The sequence below is a fragment of the Varanus komodoensis genome, unplaced genomic scaffold (genome assembly GCF_004798865.1).
Source record: "Varanus komodoensis strain SLA01 unplaced genomic scaffold, ASM479886v1 scaffold34_1, whole genome shotgun sequence".
NCBI classification, from domain to species: domain Eukaryota; kingdom Metazoa; phylum Chordata; class Lepidosauria; order Squamata; family Varanidae; genus Varanus; species Varanus komodoensis.
The window spans coordinates 292,498-309,170 of NW_025335854.1; the positions used below are offsets into that span (position 1 = coordinate 292,498).

Sequence of the window (16,673 nt, forward strand, 5' to 3'; positions counted from 1 at the left end):
TTCAGTAGAACCAGCTTGCCAAGAGAGGTCATGTGCTTTCCCACATGAAAGACATTCAAGAAGAAGCTGGACAGTTATTTGAGTGGGATGGGGTAACTGGCATCCTACACCAGAAGAGAGTTGAACCTGATGGTCTTCTTGGCCACTTCTGACCCTACTATTCTATGATTTTTTTTTCTCTTATGGAACTTGTTGATGGAGTCAAGTAGTTATATATCAAAATAGGAGATAAGCTGCATTAAATGTCATGGAAAGAAAAAGAATAACAAAACCAGGCTGCCAATTTGAGTGGCAACCACACATGTGTATTCAATAAGTGTACACAGTCTGACAGAAAAAGTAATCTACATGCATAGGGTAAGAGATAAATCAATGTTTATCTTCATTTCTCTTACCTTTCTGTACCATTGAATAGCCAAGCTTTCTGAGCAATTCACAAAAACAGAATATAATATTACAAAATACAAAGCAGAGTAAAATGAAATACAAAAACCTTAAATTTAAAACAGAGTAAAACAAAAGTAAAAGCCTAGGTAAAATGGAGTAGCAGTAACTTTAGAAACTGGACAGTGTATCAAGGACAGCAATTACTTTATGTTTGTAATTGTACAAAGTAAGATTCATATGTTGACCTTGACTATCTCATAATACAGGAGTGAATCCAAAAAGGGGATGACATGAAACAGCCTAAGAGTCGAGTGGAAAGGTTTTGATCCAGATGAGATCAGTTTAAAGCAAGAGCAATCACAAGTCGACAATTGTCAAAGCACAGTTGTACTGGGTAAATAGGTGTTTTCCTGGAAAGAGGCCTGAGCTGCAGCTGAGGGCAAAACATAGTGTTCTGATCTATCCATACAGTGCTCTTCCAGCTGCCCTTGGAAAACCGAAAAGTACAGCATGAATGCAATAGTATCTTTCCACCCAATTTCAGCAGCAATTGGTGTTCCTAGACACATGCTTTTACTGGAGGGAGTATATTGCCAGTGGGACTAGTAGCTTTCTCCTCCATGAATGTTTCCTATTTTAAAGCAATCCAGATTGTGGTCTCTCCTCTGAGCAGTTTGAAGCAATCCTTCCTGTTATCCCTTCTGAATCTTCTGCCATGGGATGACTCTGTGTTCTAGAATTATGAGAGAGGAAGAAAGAAGAGTCCTTATACATTTTCTCCATTTCATGCATAATTTTGTACACCTCTGTACACCTCTGCCTTACTTGTCTTCTGAATAATTCCGCTAGAGCTATCTGATAAGCAAAGCCTATTTGAAGCAGAAAGGTGTTTATCTGCTTCGGCCTATGCACAGTTTTGAAATAAAATACTTTGTGGTATTTGAATGAGAAAAAGCAATCTAACTCAGAAACCCAACTGTGACTAGATTAGGTTTTCCCTCTCAAATTGAGATGTGGATTAAGTTAGTAGAGATCAATACTACTGAAAATGAGATAATCCTACTGAGAAAAATCAGACTTCTAAAAAGCAATTTAAGGATAAAATTGGGAGATTGTTCTGAGGGTAGATTATGAAAGAATACAATAGGCAAAGCTATTACTAGTTATGCCGTATTTTTAAAAATCCTTTTAGTGATGTTATAGAGAGAAAATATATACACGGAACTGTGCTAGCTGTAGAATGAAGTAATTTTGAGAAAAGAGACGGCTGCATCGTAGAGATTCTGTAGTCTATGTTCATAAACCAATTAAGAAATTGTATTTGCATTTATTTGATTGACTTCTGTGGGCAGAGCATCACTTGCTGTCTTGAAGTAAATTACCCTGAAAAGCAACATACTTTTGGAATGAAAAGAATCTTATTCCCTCATTGGAAGCAAAGGTCAGATTGCATTGACATAAAAGTATATACTTGAGGTATATGCCCAAATGAGGTCACAAATGAGGTAGAAATGAATACTGTCAGATCGGGGATGTCTTTAGGTTGTAATATATGCTGTTGCATTCTCTGTGATAGGCATCCATATTTACAAGATTGCACCATGTGATTTAAGGTAAGGTTTGCTAAACCTCCAACATGCATTGACTGAACATATCAAGGACTCAGGCTTCACAGGTGAAGTCCTGCTACCAAGGCACATCCAAGTCAGACACTGTTGAGAATTAAAGGGACAGTTCTTGGAGCTCATTTCAGGTCCCAGGTGACACACACTTATTGGATGAGAATTGTGATGTCTGGGAAACCAAGTCTGTGGGCATAGAGATGGTGGAGGACAGACAGCTTATGTCAAGACTGCAGTTTGCAGCTGTTCAGGCAGATCTGGAAGTGCTGGCAGGGGACACAGGAGAAGAACCAGAGGAGGCTGGTCTGATTGTTGACCCCATGACACAGCATCAGAAGAGAAGAACTAGCCAACTAAAGGGCCTACATACAGCAAGGAGGCTTGCCCATCTGGAGGAAGGATGGGGTCCAGGATTACTCAAAAGGAGACTTCTTGGAAATAGTTTCTAGATTGGGTTGAACAAACCACTCTGTGTCTATTCAGAGTTGCATTCTTTGCTGGGTATAGTTTGCTGGTTATACATTGGAATTGAAGCACTTTTCCCAAAGAGCTGTCTGTTGTTTGAAAGAGCGAAGGAGAAGGAACCTAGCTCCTGCAGATATTTGGCAGCAGTATGAAGCAGCCATACCTTCATCCTTACATACGTATAAAGAGCTTCTCCCTGTAAAATGGGATCCTGGTCCCATCAAGAAGAGTTCTGGACACATACGTATATTATGCATGGGGAGCCCCTTTACTTGGCCATTGAATACTTGGCTAGCAGGAGACATAGTCTGCAAGCAGGAGCAGGATCGTCTGCTTTCCATGTGGTGCCATTCCATAATGGGCATTCTTGCCATGAAACCGTCACAGGGTAAGAAATGGTAGGTGTCATGCCTGCGGGATGGAGAAATCACCAACATGATATTTCACAGCTGGCTGGAAAATACTAGAGAAGGCAGGATGTATTTCTGTCTTGGCATGCATACAGTTTCCCCTTAATTACATAGCTCAGGTAATGTATGTGCAACTTCTACAGCAATGGAAGCAAAGAAGATAGTGCTGGCTTCCTTTCAAATGTCTGCTGGAATCTAAATTTCAGCCATGGTGAAGGCAAGGAAAGGCTGTGGCGGAGGGAGATGAAGAAGCACCCATAATGACCACAGAACGGAAGGGAGATGCAATGAGTTGATCATGCCTAGTGCCTACTTGGTGGCTGATCCTGCAGAGTGAGCAGATCATACTTCTAATAAATATTTTATCCACAATTTAATTTGTTCTCATCACACATTTTGATATTCAGGGAGGAACCACAGTTATTTTCTCACCCAGGAATGGGATGATGGAGACACAGCTGAGAAGCAGAAACTTAGACGCAGTTATGTTCTATATGTACTATATATTTTCTTTATAAATCTCAGACACTGTGATAAGAATAATTCATTAAATGTCTGGTCAACTCATCCTGCCGGATCAGTCCCTGCTTGGAGCAGATTTCCATAAACTTTAGAGACTCAATAGAGACTTGGAAATGATCTGCTCATTGCATCTCCCCATCCCTTCCTTAGTTTACTTTAAGTGTTACTTAATTTCCTCCCACCACATCCTTCTCCGTGGATGGAATTTAAGTTTCAACAAGAACTTGAAAGGAGGAGGCACAAAGCTTTTCCCTCTTATATTTCTGTGGAAAATGCATGTACAATAAATATTATGAAATTGATATTTTTATTTTCATTATCATTTCTTAAATTTTGTCCCATGTGATTTCTCCATACCTGAGTACAAGTATAGCAGGCCATTCTGGAAATAATGTAGAATACTTCTGAGGCTAAGTCCAGCTTCTGGCATTCATGTCTAAAATCAAATTATTTTGTTTCTTTTGTTGCAGATCATGTTGTCTGTGAGGAGGAATTCAAATATGCAATGTTAGCATTAAACTGCATTTGCCCAGCAACCTCTACACTCATCACCTTGTTAGTTCATACCTCAAGAGGGCAGTAAGTACAAATCCTTGATGGAGGGATGTGGAAGTGATCAATCACAATCTGTCTTCTTTGTGCCTGTGGAACAAGAACACTGCACTCCCATGAGCAACCAACTTCTTCCATATTTTCAGGTGGTTTCTTACCTTCAGGAAAGTTCTGATATAAGAACATAAGAACATCGGAGAAGCCATGCTGGATCAGACGAAAGTCCATGTAGCCCAGCAGTCCATACACATGTTCATAGGATCCCTCAAGCGGGATGGGTGCAAGACCTCCTTCCTGCCCAAGCTCCTCAGCAATTGCTGTATGCAGGCCTGCCCCCTCTGGTAAAGGAGGTAGCGGCCAGCAAGACTAGCAGTTACTGATAGCCTGCTCCCTCATTAATCTTTCAAATCCCTTTTTAAAGCCTCCCAGAATGGCAACCATCACTACTTCTCATGGCAATGAATTCCATAGTGACTATACACTGTGTGAAGGAATAATTTACTGACCTTATCTGTTCAGTTTCTTTCCTTAAGGAGCACATTTGGCTGCTCGTTCATTACAAAGATGCTTTTAGCTATTGCTTTCTCCTGCGTGATCCTCCCTGTTTCGGAGTTTTGGAGATGCTGCTTGTGCCTCTTTCCTTGGAGGTGGGATGAACAAAAGAAATGCAAAAAATGGCCTTTTCTGTTTTAGCATCCACTTTATGAAGTGCTCTTCCTACAGAGGCCCACCAGAAACTGCCTTCACTTCTTTATTTAAATCACTATATTCAATTTCTTTCCTTTCACTAATTTATGGTCAAAAGTTGAATATATTGAGAATCTCTTTGGAAGGAAATTCTCATACTCAAAGGCTTGGGGCACACATAATTACAACAATATTACAACATAATATTGTTGTAAGCCGCCCCAAGGCTTCGGCGAATGGGGCAGCATAAAAATATTTTAATAAATAAATAAATGAAGCCAAGTTTGACTGGATCTGAGAGACCAGAAGCAGGCAATGAGATTGTCCCATCCCTCAATCAAAGGTAAAGGTGGGAGTGGGAATTTATACTAAAGAGGGGGGTGTTTCTGGGAAGGACTGCAGCTCATGACCTCTTAACCACCTCCTGACATGGCAGGTGTTATACCTCAACATTCTGAACAAAAATGGAACATTTTAAGCAAAGCAGATTATAATAAGGGATAGGTTTCTCATTGCAGCATCTAAGAAATCTGGTGGCATCCTTTGATAGCCTGGACCTAATCTATGGGCAGAATCCAAGAGTGCTGCTGCACTCATGCACATTCCTTAAGGTGTACCAGTAGGTCGGAACATCTATGCAAGAAAAAGTTAATGGTGGATGAGAGATGAGAGGAATGGGTTAGCTGAGGAATCAGTAGAGCAGAATTCTTCAAGCTCCATGACCTGCCCCATTCTATCCAGATCTTAGTGTTTCCTCTCACTTCTGATTATTCTTTCGATTTTTATCTTCCCATCATGCTAGCAGTGGGTCCCACTGGTGAATCAAATTGCATATATCTTTATGCAAGGTTATTACCAGTTTCCCCCTTAAATCTATAAAAATAGGTTTGCTTGCTTGTTCTCTCTCTCTCTCTCCCTCTCCCTCTCCCTGTCTCTCTCTGTCTGCCTTGTGTGTGATGGGCTTCCAGCTTCTTTAAAAGCTGCAAGACAAGGAAACATATTAACTGCTGCATCTTTTTCCATCAAAGATATGCTGGGAGGGGGAATATTCTGCTGACAGATTTCCAGCAGTCATGCAGCTTTCCAAGGCAAGGGAACCTGGCAGGAGAAAAGTGGCAACCTATGTCAAAGAATTCCTTTGATTCTATTTCTGCCTAAGAATTGCATTAAGCTGTTAAGTCCAGTGTTGAGGCAAATGCTGTCTCTATTTAAGGAAATGACAAAGTTGCATGGAAGTAGCTGTATAAGTAGGAATAAAATGCCGACATTTACCCACAGGGCTGCTTAGCCTTTTGTATGGCAATTGAGTATTCCCCAAGGTGGACAAAACTCACAATGCACTGAGGCAGGCAAATGTCAAGCTATTAATGGTGCCCATTTCGCTGGCACCTGCTAAGAGAAACAAAATGGAAAACAGCTCTGCCTGCCAGCTGAGAACGAGGAAGGAAAAAAGGCAGCTTCATTAACATGAATATGCCCAGTCAAGTGAAGGAAGAATTCTGAGCCCTCGAAAATCTAGCAATTTTCTTTAATAAATGGATATTAATTAACATAAGATCGAAACAATGTTGTTTTGTCATTTGAAAAACTATTGAATATTAGTTTGTAATCACGGTCCCTTCCCCCACAGTCTCTTCCTCCACCTCTTATAAAATGTTGTAAAATGAAAAGGGAAGAGAGCAGATGGAGAGAAAATAAAATGCCTTATAACAGCAGACAAACTATTCCACCTCAACAGTTCCATGCATGATTTTGTATTCTGAACAGAAGCAGACTATGGGGGAGGTTTTGGCACCATTGCAGGTTGCAATCAGTGCTATGTGATGATGAAGAAGAATGCAGAAAAAGTCAATTCATATCATACCTCCACCCCACCCCCCACTGCCTTTGCATGGCAAAACACTGATTCACTTTTTTATTTGTGTTTCAGGGAAGGCCAACAATCGCCAGAACAGTGGCAGAAAATGTATGGGAGATGCTCCGGCAATGAAGTGTATCACATTAACCTGGAGGAAAGTGTGTTTTTTGCTGAATACGAGGGAAAGAGCTTCACATATGCATCTTTTCATGCACACAAAAAGTACGTTGCCAGTTTTTTTTTTAAACAATGAAATTATTTAATAGGACTTCCTCTCGGAAACTCTTGCTTTGGTCCCCTGGAAATGCACAGGGCTTCTTGACCTTGTGCTTGATGAACCATTGGATTCCAGCTGGGTAAAGGCTACAAGACTGGACTTGGGCATTTTGGAATCTTGAAATAGTGGCCATTCTCTAGATCTGATGCTGAACTCTTCATTCACAAAGAGAGAAATAAGGTTTAAACCCATCTGGAAACATTGGCACACTCCATCCCTATTCCCTCTGATTCCCTCCCTCTGATTGGCACACTCCATCCCTATTCCCAGCTGTGTGGAAGCTGACTGAATTACTTCCAAGGCCAAGCTAGATGAAACAATACTTTTCATTCAGAATATGGCACCATGTCCTGATTTTAATGGTCCCCTGTTGACTAAAGATCCATGCATTTGGCCCTCAACAGAAAATACAGGCTATTCTTTTGTCATTCTATATTCTAAAGCCATTCCCAAGCATGGAAAAAACTATTCAAAATCTGGTGAGAACTTCAATGTAGTAATGTGCCCCATTCTGAGGGGGCCTTCCTTTAGTTCTCCTCCACCCTCAGCTACATTACCAAACCATAGCGCAGCCATATCAAACTCCTTAGCTTGAGTTCCTTCCACTGTGTAATTTCTGGCCTCAGCTAGTGACTCTTTTATCTCATCATAGGCAACTAGCAGCAGCAAACCACAAACTTGCGATGGTGTTTATAACTCCCAGGGTATGGCTGGACAATTATCCCATTGTGTTTTGCACAGCAGTGCTTTGTTTAGGGCATTTGACTGAGCTCTCTTGCTCAGTAAATGGCAATTGGTAAGACTCATCCTATTACTTACACCTGAAAGACTGTTTCAAGAGCATCTTCTTCTGTTTACAAACAAGTATGGTAGTATTCTCCTCACCCTTTGGGAAAGGTTTTCCTGGTGCTTCCGTGCCGCCATGGCATGCTTTTACTTGGCAATTGCTTGTGTATGGACATGGTTGGATATGTTTCCAAGCATAACATTTCCATCTTATACTGTGGTGCCCAGAATGTAACATATATAAAATATAATAATGTTTTAAAAATCCTTTTAGGGGAAATGCAATCTTCTGTTTATCTATTATGGTTTATAAATAGATTCTAAGAACACTCTTCGGTGAGAAAAGTACATGAAATTAACTCTACTCAGCAATAATGGTACAATTTTAATGAGATGCACATCTTTTTGCAAGACAGCATTATTCTTCTAAAATTTTATGATCAGAAGGGGATAAGAGTTTTGTTTGAAAAATGAGGATAACATAGAAAAAATCTTACATTTTCCCTGTTAATGTCCCTTGAGATGCCATTATAATGCAGGAGCTGTGTTTGATCGCAAATAGAATTTGCGGAAAACTATTTCTGTATAAGTTTCAGATGCATGCTCATTGCATTGCAGGACTTCTTCAAAGGGCAGCGTATAAGGTATCCTAACTTGGCATCCTCTATTTTTGGAGGCTCATGGTGATCGCTTTCACTTCCATTGTCCTAATATATTGGATCCTACATGCATGTATTCAGAGCAACATTCTTTCACATTGTCCCTAAAAAAATGGTTTGCATATTTTATGGATGAAAACATCTCCTCTTTCTGCAACTAGGGGTGTTTATTTTTTGTATGTATGCGTGCTTATACATTTTACTTTGCCTCCCTCTTAAATGTGTCTCCTTTGCCCTGAATTGTGTTTTTGGAGGCCTTCAGGTTCAGCATAGATGCCTTTGCATCAACAACTAGCCATGTTAAAGAAAATGAAAAATGGCAGAAATTTGTTATTTAACCCAAAAGGAAAGGAAATCAATCCTAACAATGATGAAAGAACAATCAGCAAGAAGCAGGACAGCATGAGACTTTTGACCAGACCTATTGCCAAAATCCTAGTACACTTTAAATGAAGCAGATATTTTTGTGTTCCATTTCCAGCAGCTTTTTTTTTATTACACAAAAGCTGTTGCACATTACAACAAACAACACTGTGTAGTTTCCATGCTGTGTGTTTGTGTGATTTTTTTTTTTTTTTGGTCTTATGAATGATTAAGTGGCTTCTACACTTGCATAGTTTCTATGCTCCTCATTCAGTCCTCCCTCTCTTGGGATGTGTCCCATCAGCCACCGCTCAGAAAAGAGTCACCAGCCCAAAGTGTGACACTTCCTGGTATGCGGCATAACTGCACCCTCTCTTTGCTAATAGCAGTTTACCATGCCATAAATGTAGCTGTTCACACAGAACATGGCTAGCTTAGGGCCTCAGAAGACCATGATCCAGTAGGACAGCTACTCAACCAATGAGAAGGTTTGCTTGGTTGAAGGAGAACATGCCTCCTTCTTCATCACTGCACAGGTAAGGTCTTGTATGATAAAGGTGTTCAACATGGATGTTCAAGTTAAGTGACTCCCTTTCACAAAAACATGAGTGGGAGAAAAACTGCACATACTGGTGTTCATTCGAGGGAGTGGGTTTCTTATCACATAAATACTCTTGCCATCCCTATAAATAGGCCAAAAATATTCTTACATTGCAATCAGGTTCCCAAGCTTCCTTAATCGAGCAGTTGGTCAATGATATGGAATTGTAAAGAAAGGTATCTGGTAGTTGCTGCATAACAGAGATTTGTTCTTCTAGATAATTTTCTTAGCAAGTGTATTTCCTACAAGCAAAGAAAAATTCTTGCTCTTGGACTGAATTTTGTGAACGGGCAGAAGCAACCAGAGGGTTATTTTTAGTGCAGTGTATTTCTAGTTTGATTATAAATGAGCATGTAATACCCTGTGTTCTGTTCAGTTTTTGCTAATCACATTTTTTTTAATTTTAACTTTAAGGTTTGGTGTCTGTTTAATTGGTGTTAGGAGGGAAGACAACAAAAATATTTTGCTGAACCCAGGCCCTCGCTATATTATGAGTTCGTCAGACATATGCTTTTACATTAACATCACAAAAGAAGAAAATTCAGCTTTTAAGAAGCAAGAGCAGCTCCGAAAAAGTCACCCATCCAGATCATTTTATCAGGGTCCTTCTCGGTTGCCTGTCCACAGCATCATTGCTAGTATGGGTAAGCAGGAACATAATGTAATGGGACTGTATTAAGACAGGGATAAAAATGCAAGAAAATTAAACTGTAAGGAATCAGTTTGCATTTATAGCCTGCCTTTTTTTCTCTTGTGGGGAACCCAAGACAGCTTTCATACTTCCATTTTTATCTTTATAACAACCCTGGGAGGTAGGATAGGCTGAGAGTGAATGACTGGCACAAAGTGACCTGATGAGCTTCATGGCCAAATGAGGACTAGAACTGGCATCTCTCAGGTCCCCAGTCCTTCACTCTAATCAGCGCAGTGCACTGAATCTTCATGGGAAAGACATTTGGTAATTAATTATAAACAATTAACTATTTATTATACACATGGAAATTGTGTATATTTGATTGGTAAAACTGTTCGGTTTTCTTGGCATGTGTACCCATTACTTAAAAACTTCATTTCAAAAACAAGCAATTCTGGTTGTTTTGAGATAAGTTTAGGGTTACATTTAGAAGTGACAAAGCCTTTTTCTCAGAGCAGTGTATTACATCTTTTTTTAAAAAAACCCTTAGATTCCTATCCTACTTTTTGACAATGTCTTTTTTCCTTTCAAAATTGTTAAAATTGTTGTTCCTACTGCAGTCCACCATTATATGGTAAAATTTGCAAGTTGTGTTCATTAACATGACTACTTTCTTGTACAAACACAAAATATGAGGGAAATGTGGAATTTGACAAAAAGGGGATATTTTAATTTTCTAAGAACTTTTGAAGAGTGGGTGTGCATGTATGTGTACTGTCTTACCTGTTGTATGTAATCATTTTATATCATGTACAATATTGCATTTTAAAGGGTTTAAATCATCATAGCCTAACCAGAGAGCTTTGGGTTTTGGAGAACATAGAAATGAAATAAATGAATACCAATGAAATGACTAGTTTTACAAAGAAGTATCTTGTGACATCTTACTTTTCTTGGCATAAGTTTTCATAGGCTGGAGTCCTCTTTGATGTATTTCTCCACACCTCACCAGTCAGGTTCACTAAAACTCTCTGTGTAGTTGGGAAAAGTTGCACAGGAGCAGTGTTTTCCATCTTCATGGTAGGTTTATTTCCATCCATAGAAGCCCACCTGGAGAAAAAACTGCTTCAAAATACTGTAGAGTAGGTGAGGAGGAAGACATGGGTAGGGAAGAGGGGAAGACCATAAGGGAGGCAAGGTTTCCTCTTCCCATCATGAATTCATGACAACAAATCCAATCCTGTGCATGGATCTGCCACCATCACATCCAGCTTGGTCCTCAAACCTCATGATCGGGTATCTTGTCCCCGTTTTCACATTGTTAAAGGCAAAATGTTTTGACTTTTCTCTGCATTTCTTCCCAGGTACTGTGGCTATAGATTTGCAAGATACGGGCTGCAGATCTCCCAGTGGGCCTACGCTCACCCTTCCTTCAGAGGCAGGGAAAGCAGGCAGAAGACCAAGCATAGCTCCAGTCTTGGAGGTTGCTGACTCGTCAGCACTTCATGCCTGCGACCTCTTAAGTGACCAGTCAGAAGATGAAACAACTCCCTCAGATGAAGATGTTTCCAATGGCCTAGAGTATGTTCAGATGACATGCATAAGTTCATATATTTGAAAGGGCAAGGAAATGGAGAAAGGAAATGACATGTGGGTGATGGACCTCAGCAGAAGTCAAAGATTAATACTTCCCATCTGAGATTTATTGCCTGTTTCTCTCAGGATACTGCCTTGGTGCAAAAGGGTCGCATTCAAGAAAAGTGTGATGGAGAATAGGAAAAGTATCCCACTTTTAAAATTGATCTCATGGTATATAATTAGTGAAATTAGGAAAGGGAAGAAGCAAACCTGCCCACCCACCAGCCTGCCAGCCAGGCCAGTCACACATACATGCATTTATACAGTGGAACATGTAGTGTTCACTAGAAACTAGGCTACTTCTGACCTAGGAACATGGTAACTATTAGCTTAATTGATCTCCTTTTGGAAGTGAAGTATGTGCAGACTAGAAGGATATGGTGTTTATCATAAGGATAACAGAAGGAGAACAGTCAGCAGTCATTTGGAACAGGTGAGCAAAGAGGGATGATGGATATAGAGAATTCAGATTTGAGGTAAGGCCCAAAGCTGGAGGTTTCTTTTGGAGAGTCCAAAGGAAAGAGGATTAGATTGCAGAGACTGAGAGCTAATGAGGCCAAGGAGAAGACATTGGGACCAATAAAAGCATACGTGGCCTTTCAAAAGTGTATGGCGTTTACGGTTTTCCAGGTGGTTGTATTGTGGCGTTTGTGGGGCTGTTAAATTAGAAAGGAATGCTCTTCTTTGCTCCACTTAAACCATCTATGAAAGGAGAGGAGGTATTTAGACACAAGGGGAACCATGGTACAGAGATGTATTGTGGGATACCCTGAACTTAATAGTAATAACAACACTGGATTTTTCCTTGTTTTAGGTATCTGAAAGGCTATCCCCCTTACTCACCGTATATAGGAAGTTCTCCCACCTTCTGCCATTTGCTTCATGAAAAAGTGCCATTTTGCTGTCTAAGGTTAGATAAGGTAAAGTCACTGTTTATTCATGTGGACCACCAGTTGTTTTGGCAGAAAGCCCCATCAGCCCTTGCCTGGACAGCTGATGGTGAGGTATCTTGAAAGTTGTAAGCTAAAACCTCGGCAGGGCCTCAACTTGTCCACCCTCATGTCAAGATATGCAGAGCTTTTGCTATTTATTTGGTATATAATGGATACCTCCAGGCATGGTCACATTCTGGTAGCATAGCTGATCAAGCTCTGAGGAAGCACCGTGACTTCTGCCACATCTCTGTCAGGCCATCACAGTCATGCTTTTCTGAAGGAGGCAGAAGCGTCAACCTGCTAGTGTAAGGTTGATGTGGAATTTCACCCAAGAGGGCTTTCACTTCCAAATCTGGGCTCAGCTTTGGGGTTGTGTGATTCCTCTGTAAGCCATGGATTTTTAATTTTAATTTATTTTTTTTCCAGAAAGGGTATTTATCCAAGGGACTCAGAGTCTGCATTCCTTCATAGGACGTTCCTCCTGTAGGCCAGGCTATATGTATGCTTCATAGCCAGCCCTACAGGCAATTCTTAAATTCATCATCTGGCTTATTCAGCAGCTGATATTATATTGAAGATACTGCCTTCCTGGGGCATGCTCAGTGAATGGAGGTCATAGGTCCTCTTTGCTTCCTGCTTTCAGGGGTGCCAGCATAATTACTACGAAGATGCCAAAGCCTATGGATTCAAAAACAAAATCATTATAGTCGCTGCAGAGACTGCTGGGAATGGCCTCTACAACTTCATTGTGCCTCTCAGGGCTTACTACAGACCAAAGAAAGAACTCAACCCAATAGTGTTACTGTTGGACAATCCGTAAGTGGGCTTTAAAATGATGCTTATTCTTTATCACAGATTTGGATATTGATTCAAGAGGGCATGGCATGAGTTCTATGTTGTTGCTGACTAATTTATTAAATAATCGCTTTTAAATCAGAAATATAATGGCACCGATGCCTATATACCATCAGTTTTTAAGCACCCAAGGCCAAGCCCCTGTGCTATGCTGTAAGCTGGGTTGGCCCTACCATTAGAGCCACTGAGGCAGTTGCCACTGAGTGCTGATTCTGAGTGCCATGAAAGGGCAGCAAATGGTTAGTGATCTTATTTATTATAGTAACTCTGCGGCTGAGAAGGCGAAAAGGTCATGAACACAATGCAATGTAATGGTAGTGATGGGCTGGAATCATTTGCTGCTCCACTTCAGACAACAAAATTTATTTTCCAGGGCTAGCCCTCCATATAATTCTCTTCTGAAACCACGTCCAAGATGAAGCTAATTTGGACATAGTTGTAGCATGAGACATAACTATCATTTGTATTGCTGGATAACATCATCACCCATTCTTTGTTGACATTGGCCCCATGATCTCTAGTAGACCTCTTTCTGAATCTTCCTATCTATGAAATACTAATTTTGAAATGTCTTATGAATAATAGGTTCAGCTTCAGTTCTGCAAAGCTCACAGCACACTGGAATTCAGAATTTAGAATCACACTGCCCTCTAGTGCTTGCATGTTTTCTGTTTTGGGAACTTCAATTTTAAACACATCACTTTAAAAGCATCGTTTCATGTAGCTAAATCATATTTGCTGATTCCCTGTCTCTATCTCCTTACACTTTGCAGCAGTAACTTTTGTGTATCATTACTGTGATACACATGAAAGATTGTATACAACTTCCCCGGACATGGGTCCCCTTGTCCAGGGACAATAATGCAAATAGGAATTTCCTCCCTGTGAAATGCTTCTCCACCAAAATCCGGTGCAGAATTACTTATCGTCAAGTCCCATTGATTTCAACAGGATTCATGTGCACCAAAGTTTGGGCATTTTAAGTCATGTGATACAAAAGTTCTGCTATGCTGTTGGTCACTGAAGCTAATCCCAATGCGGTGTTGACTTGGGAAAGACTCAAATATTCTGCATTATTCACATGCAACCCCCAGTCATGTGAGATCACATCACAGAAAAGTGGCTCTCACAGAGTGCATGTGAAGGGTATGCCTGTTTAGATATCTTTGACACAGTATTTTATATACCATTGTGCTGTGCACTTCTGATATTTTAACTGTTTTGTTAGAAGCACCATTTTGTATACAATTATATTCATTTGGTAGTTGTCGCTCAGTAAAATCACAGTTATTAATGGTTATAAGGAGAGCGAATATTGGGAAGGAATAAATAGAATAAAGATAGTACTGATGGTATAATGAAGGAAGCATTCATCTTTCCAAGCACATGTAAAACTGTCTTTGAATTTATTAGTATTGAGAACATGTTGGTTGCCACAAAATTTTTGTGATGTTATCTTTCACTTTGTGACCCATCTGCTGCTTAGGCCAGATATGCATTTTCTGGATGCAATCTGTTGGTTTCCAATGGTTTACTACATGGTGGGCTCTATTGACAAGTAGGTAAAATAATCCTTGGAACACTATTGTATTGTGGTGTGGTGTGCGTGCCATGTACTTGCATGTACCTGTGTGATGCCAGTGTCTAAAAGGTTGTAAAATTGCATGTATATTTGTCCTCAACCTTCTGAACCCTCCTTGTGTTGCTAGTTTAGACTTTAAAAAAAAGAATCCTGGAATTGTACCCATGTATATGTATCATAATGTCTGCTTCTGAGGCCCAGAAGAAAACAATTTTAGCTAGTTTGGATCTTGTTCACATGCTGGGATCATGACTATTGCCCGATGGTTAGAAGTAGCCACAGGTCGCGTCCAACTTGTTGAGCTACCTTCAAGTTCATCCATTTCATTCTTGACAGACTGAAAGAGATGAGCTCCATCAGTTCACGAAGTGAATGGCCAATCTACGATATGGAAGACATGGGTTAGACATTTTAGGATAGCGCAGCTAAAGCTAATCATATGTGACTAAAGTTCTGAGATAGGGATGGTATGAGATTAGGAGAGCTAGAACCACCACTCCTCCTCTGAGTTTACTTCTGCCTAATTTTCTCTTGCACACGTGTGCACAAATTCAAAGGCTAGTCTTCATAACTATAGGATTTCATCAGCAGTGTTTAAGGTTAGATGTGTCCAACTGAAAAACTACCCAGGTTAAAAACACTACTATAGATGTAAGCAGTAAAAGTAACCCAGTGCAAACTCACAGGCCGTTCCTAAATGCCTGCTGGAACAAAAAGGGGTTAGCCTGCTTTCAGAAGCCTGAGAGGGAAAGCACCAACTTAGCCTCCCTAGGAAAAGTTTTCCAGGCCTTTACTGAAAGGCATTCTCCTATATTCCCACCAAGTATGCCTGTGAAAGGACCTGCCAAGAGAGGCTCATATGGGAGAATAATCACAATCTGTCATCATATGCAATATGCATCTTCTCCAACAGTCTTTGAGGCCAGTGTGCATCTTAACCTTGCTTTGTACAATATTCTGAGGAATATTGATAGTTCTCAAGAAACATTGGAGAATGTCCATAGCTCAGCATAATCTGATTATATTTGCATAGGTTGTCCATGCAGCAAGCATGGTCTCTGAGGAACCTTCAAGAATGTGCTGAATAACATAAGAAAGGAATTTTATACCTTGGTCACCCAGTGTAAATTAACTGCAAGCAGTATAACTAGTAACAGAGATTAACCTGAAGGGTTAATTCTGCACACTTGTGCCACATGCAAGTTTTACAGACTACACAACGTACAGTAATATTTTTGATTGCTTGCTTTCATGACAATTATGTGCAAGTAGAAAACTATCATTGGGTGGGTTGGGTATGAGAGGGGTGGCTAGGAATGGATTCATAGACCAGGAAAGAGGTTAGGTTTCTGTGCTTTTAGAACCTATGAGACACAAACATCACCCTGTTCTTAGCTTTTAGTCATCACCCTTTTCTCTTTTGGACGTGCTGTGTTTAAGGTCTCCTTTTCCATCAATTTTTATGGAGATTTAGTCACAGTTTCAACATGGCCTACTTCTCATTCAGGATCTTTGAGAACATTGCAGTGAGTGCCTGGAGATAGAGTCCAAGATTATACCTGCTGAAGGATGAAGAAATAGAGTCCAGATGGGAGAGAGTAGATGGGACTTTTCAAAACATTGGGGATATGCTGAATTTCCCCCTGCACAAAAAAATCTGCAAGTAAAAGCCCTTTTGCACAGAGTGAGAGAATCCTTATCCTGTTGCACATGGTTTTCACACAGGCAAGCAATTAAAAATAACTGCTACTTACTGGGTGAAAAGGAACAACCCAATCTTGTTGCTTATTTCATTTATTACATTTCTATACTGCACAGTAGTGGAAATCTTCTATTATTT

General features: G+C 40.2%; 1 protein-coding gene across 3 annotated transcripts in view; it reads left to right on the top strand.

Moving 5' to 3' along the window:
• The window catches only part of KCNT2 (potassium sodium-activated channel subfamily T member 2), a 231,858-nt gene that overhangs the window by 174,187 nt on the left and 40,998 nt on the right, over nt 1-16,673 (top strand). Inside the window, exons 14-20 of one of the 3 annotated variants that reach the window (XM_044439322.1) lie at nt 3,877-3,985; nt 6,576-6,725; nt 9,604-9,833; nt 11,188-11,404; nt 12,276-12,381; nt 13,040-13,212; nt 14,738-14,809. In XM_044439322.1, coding sequence (XP_044295257.1) covers nt 3,877-3,985; nt 6,576-6,725; nt 9,604-9,833; nt 11,188-11,404; nt 12,276-12,381; nt 13,040-13,212; nt 14,738-14,809 — 1,057 coding nt within the window. The remainder of the gene's footprint in view (nt 1-3,876; nt 3,986-6,575; nt 6,726-9,603; nt 9,834-11,187; nt 11,405-12,275; nt 12,382-13,039; nt 13,213-14,737; nt 14,810-16,673) is intronic. The other 2 variants (XM_044439323.1, XM_044439324.1) reach the window with 2 other exon arrangements.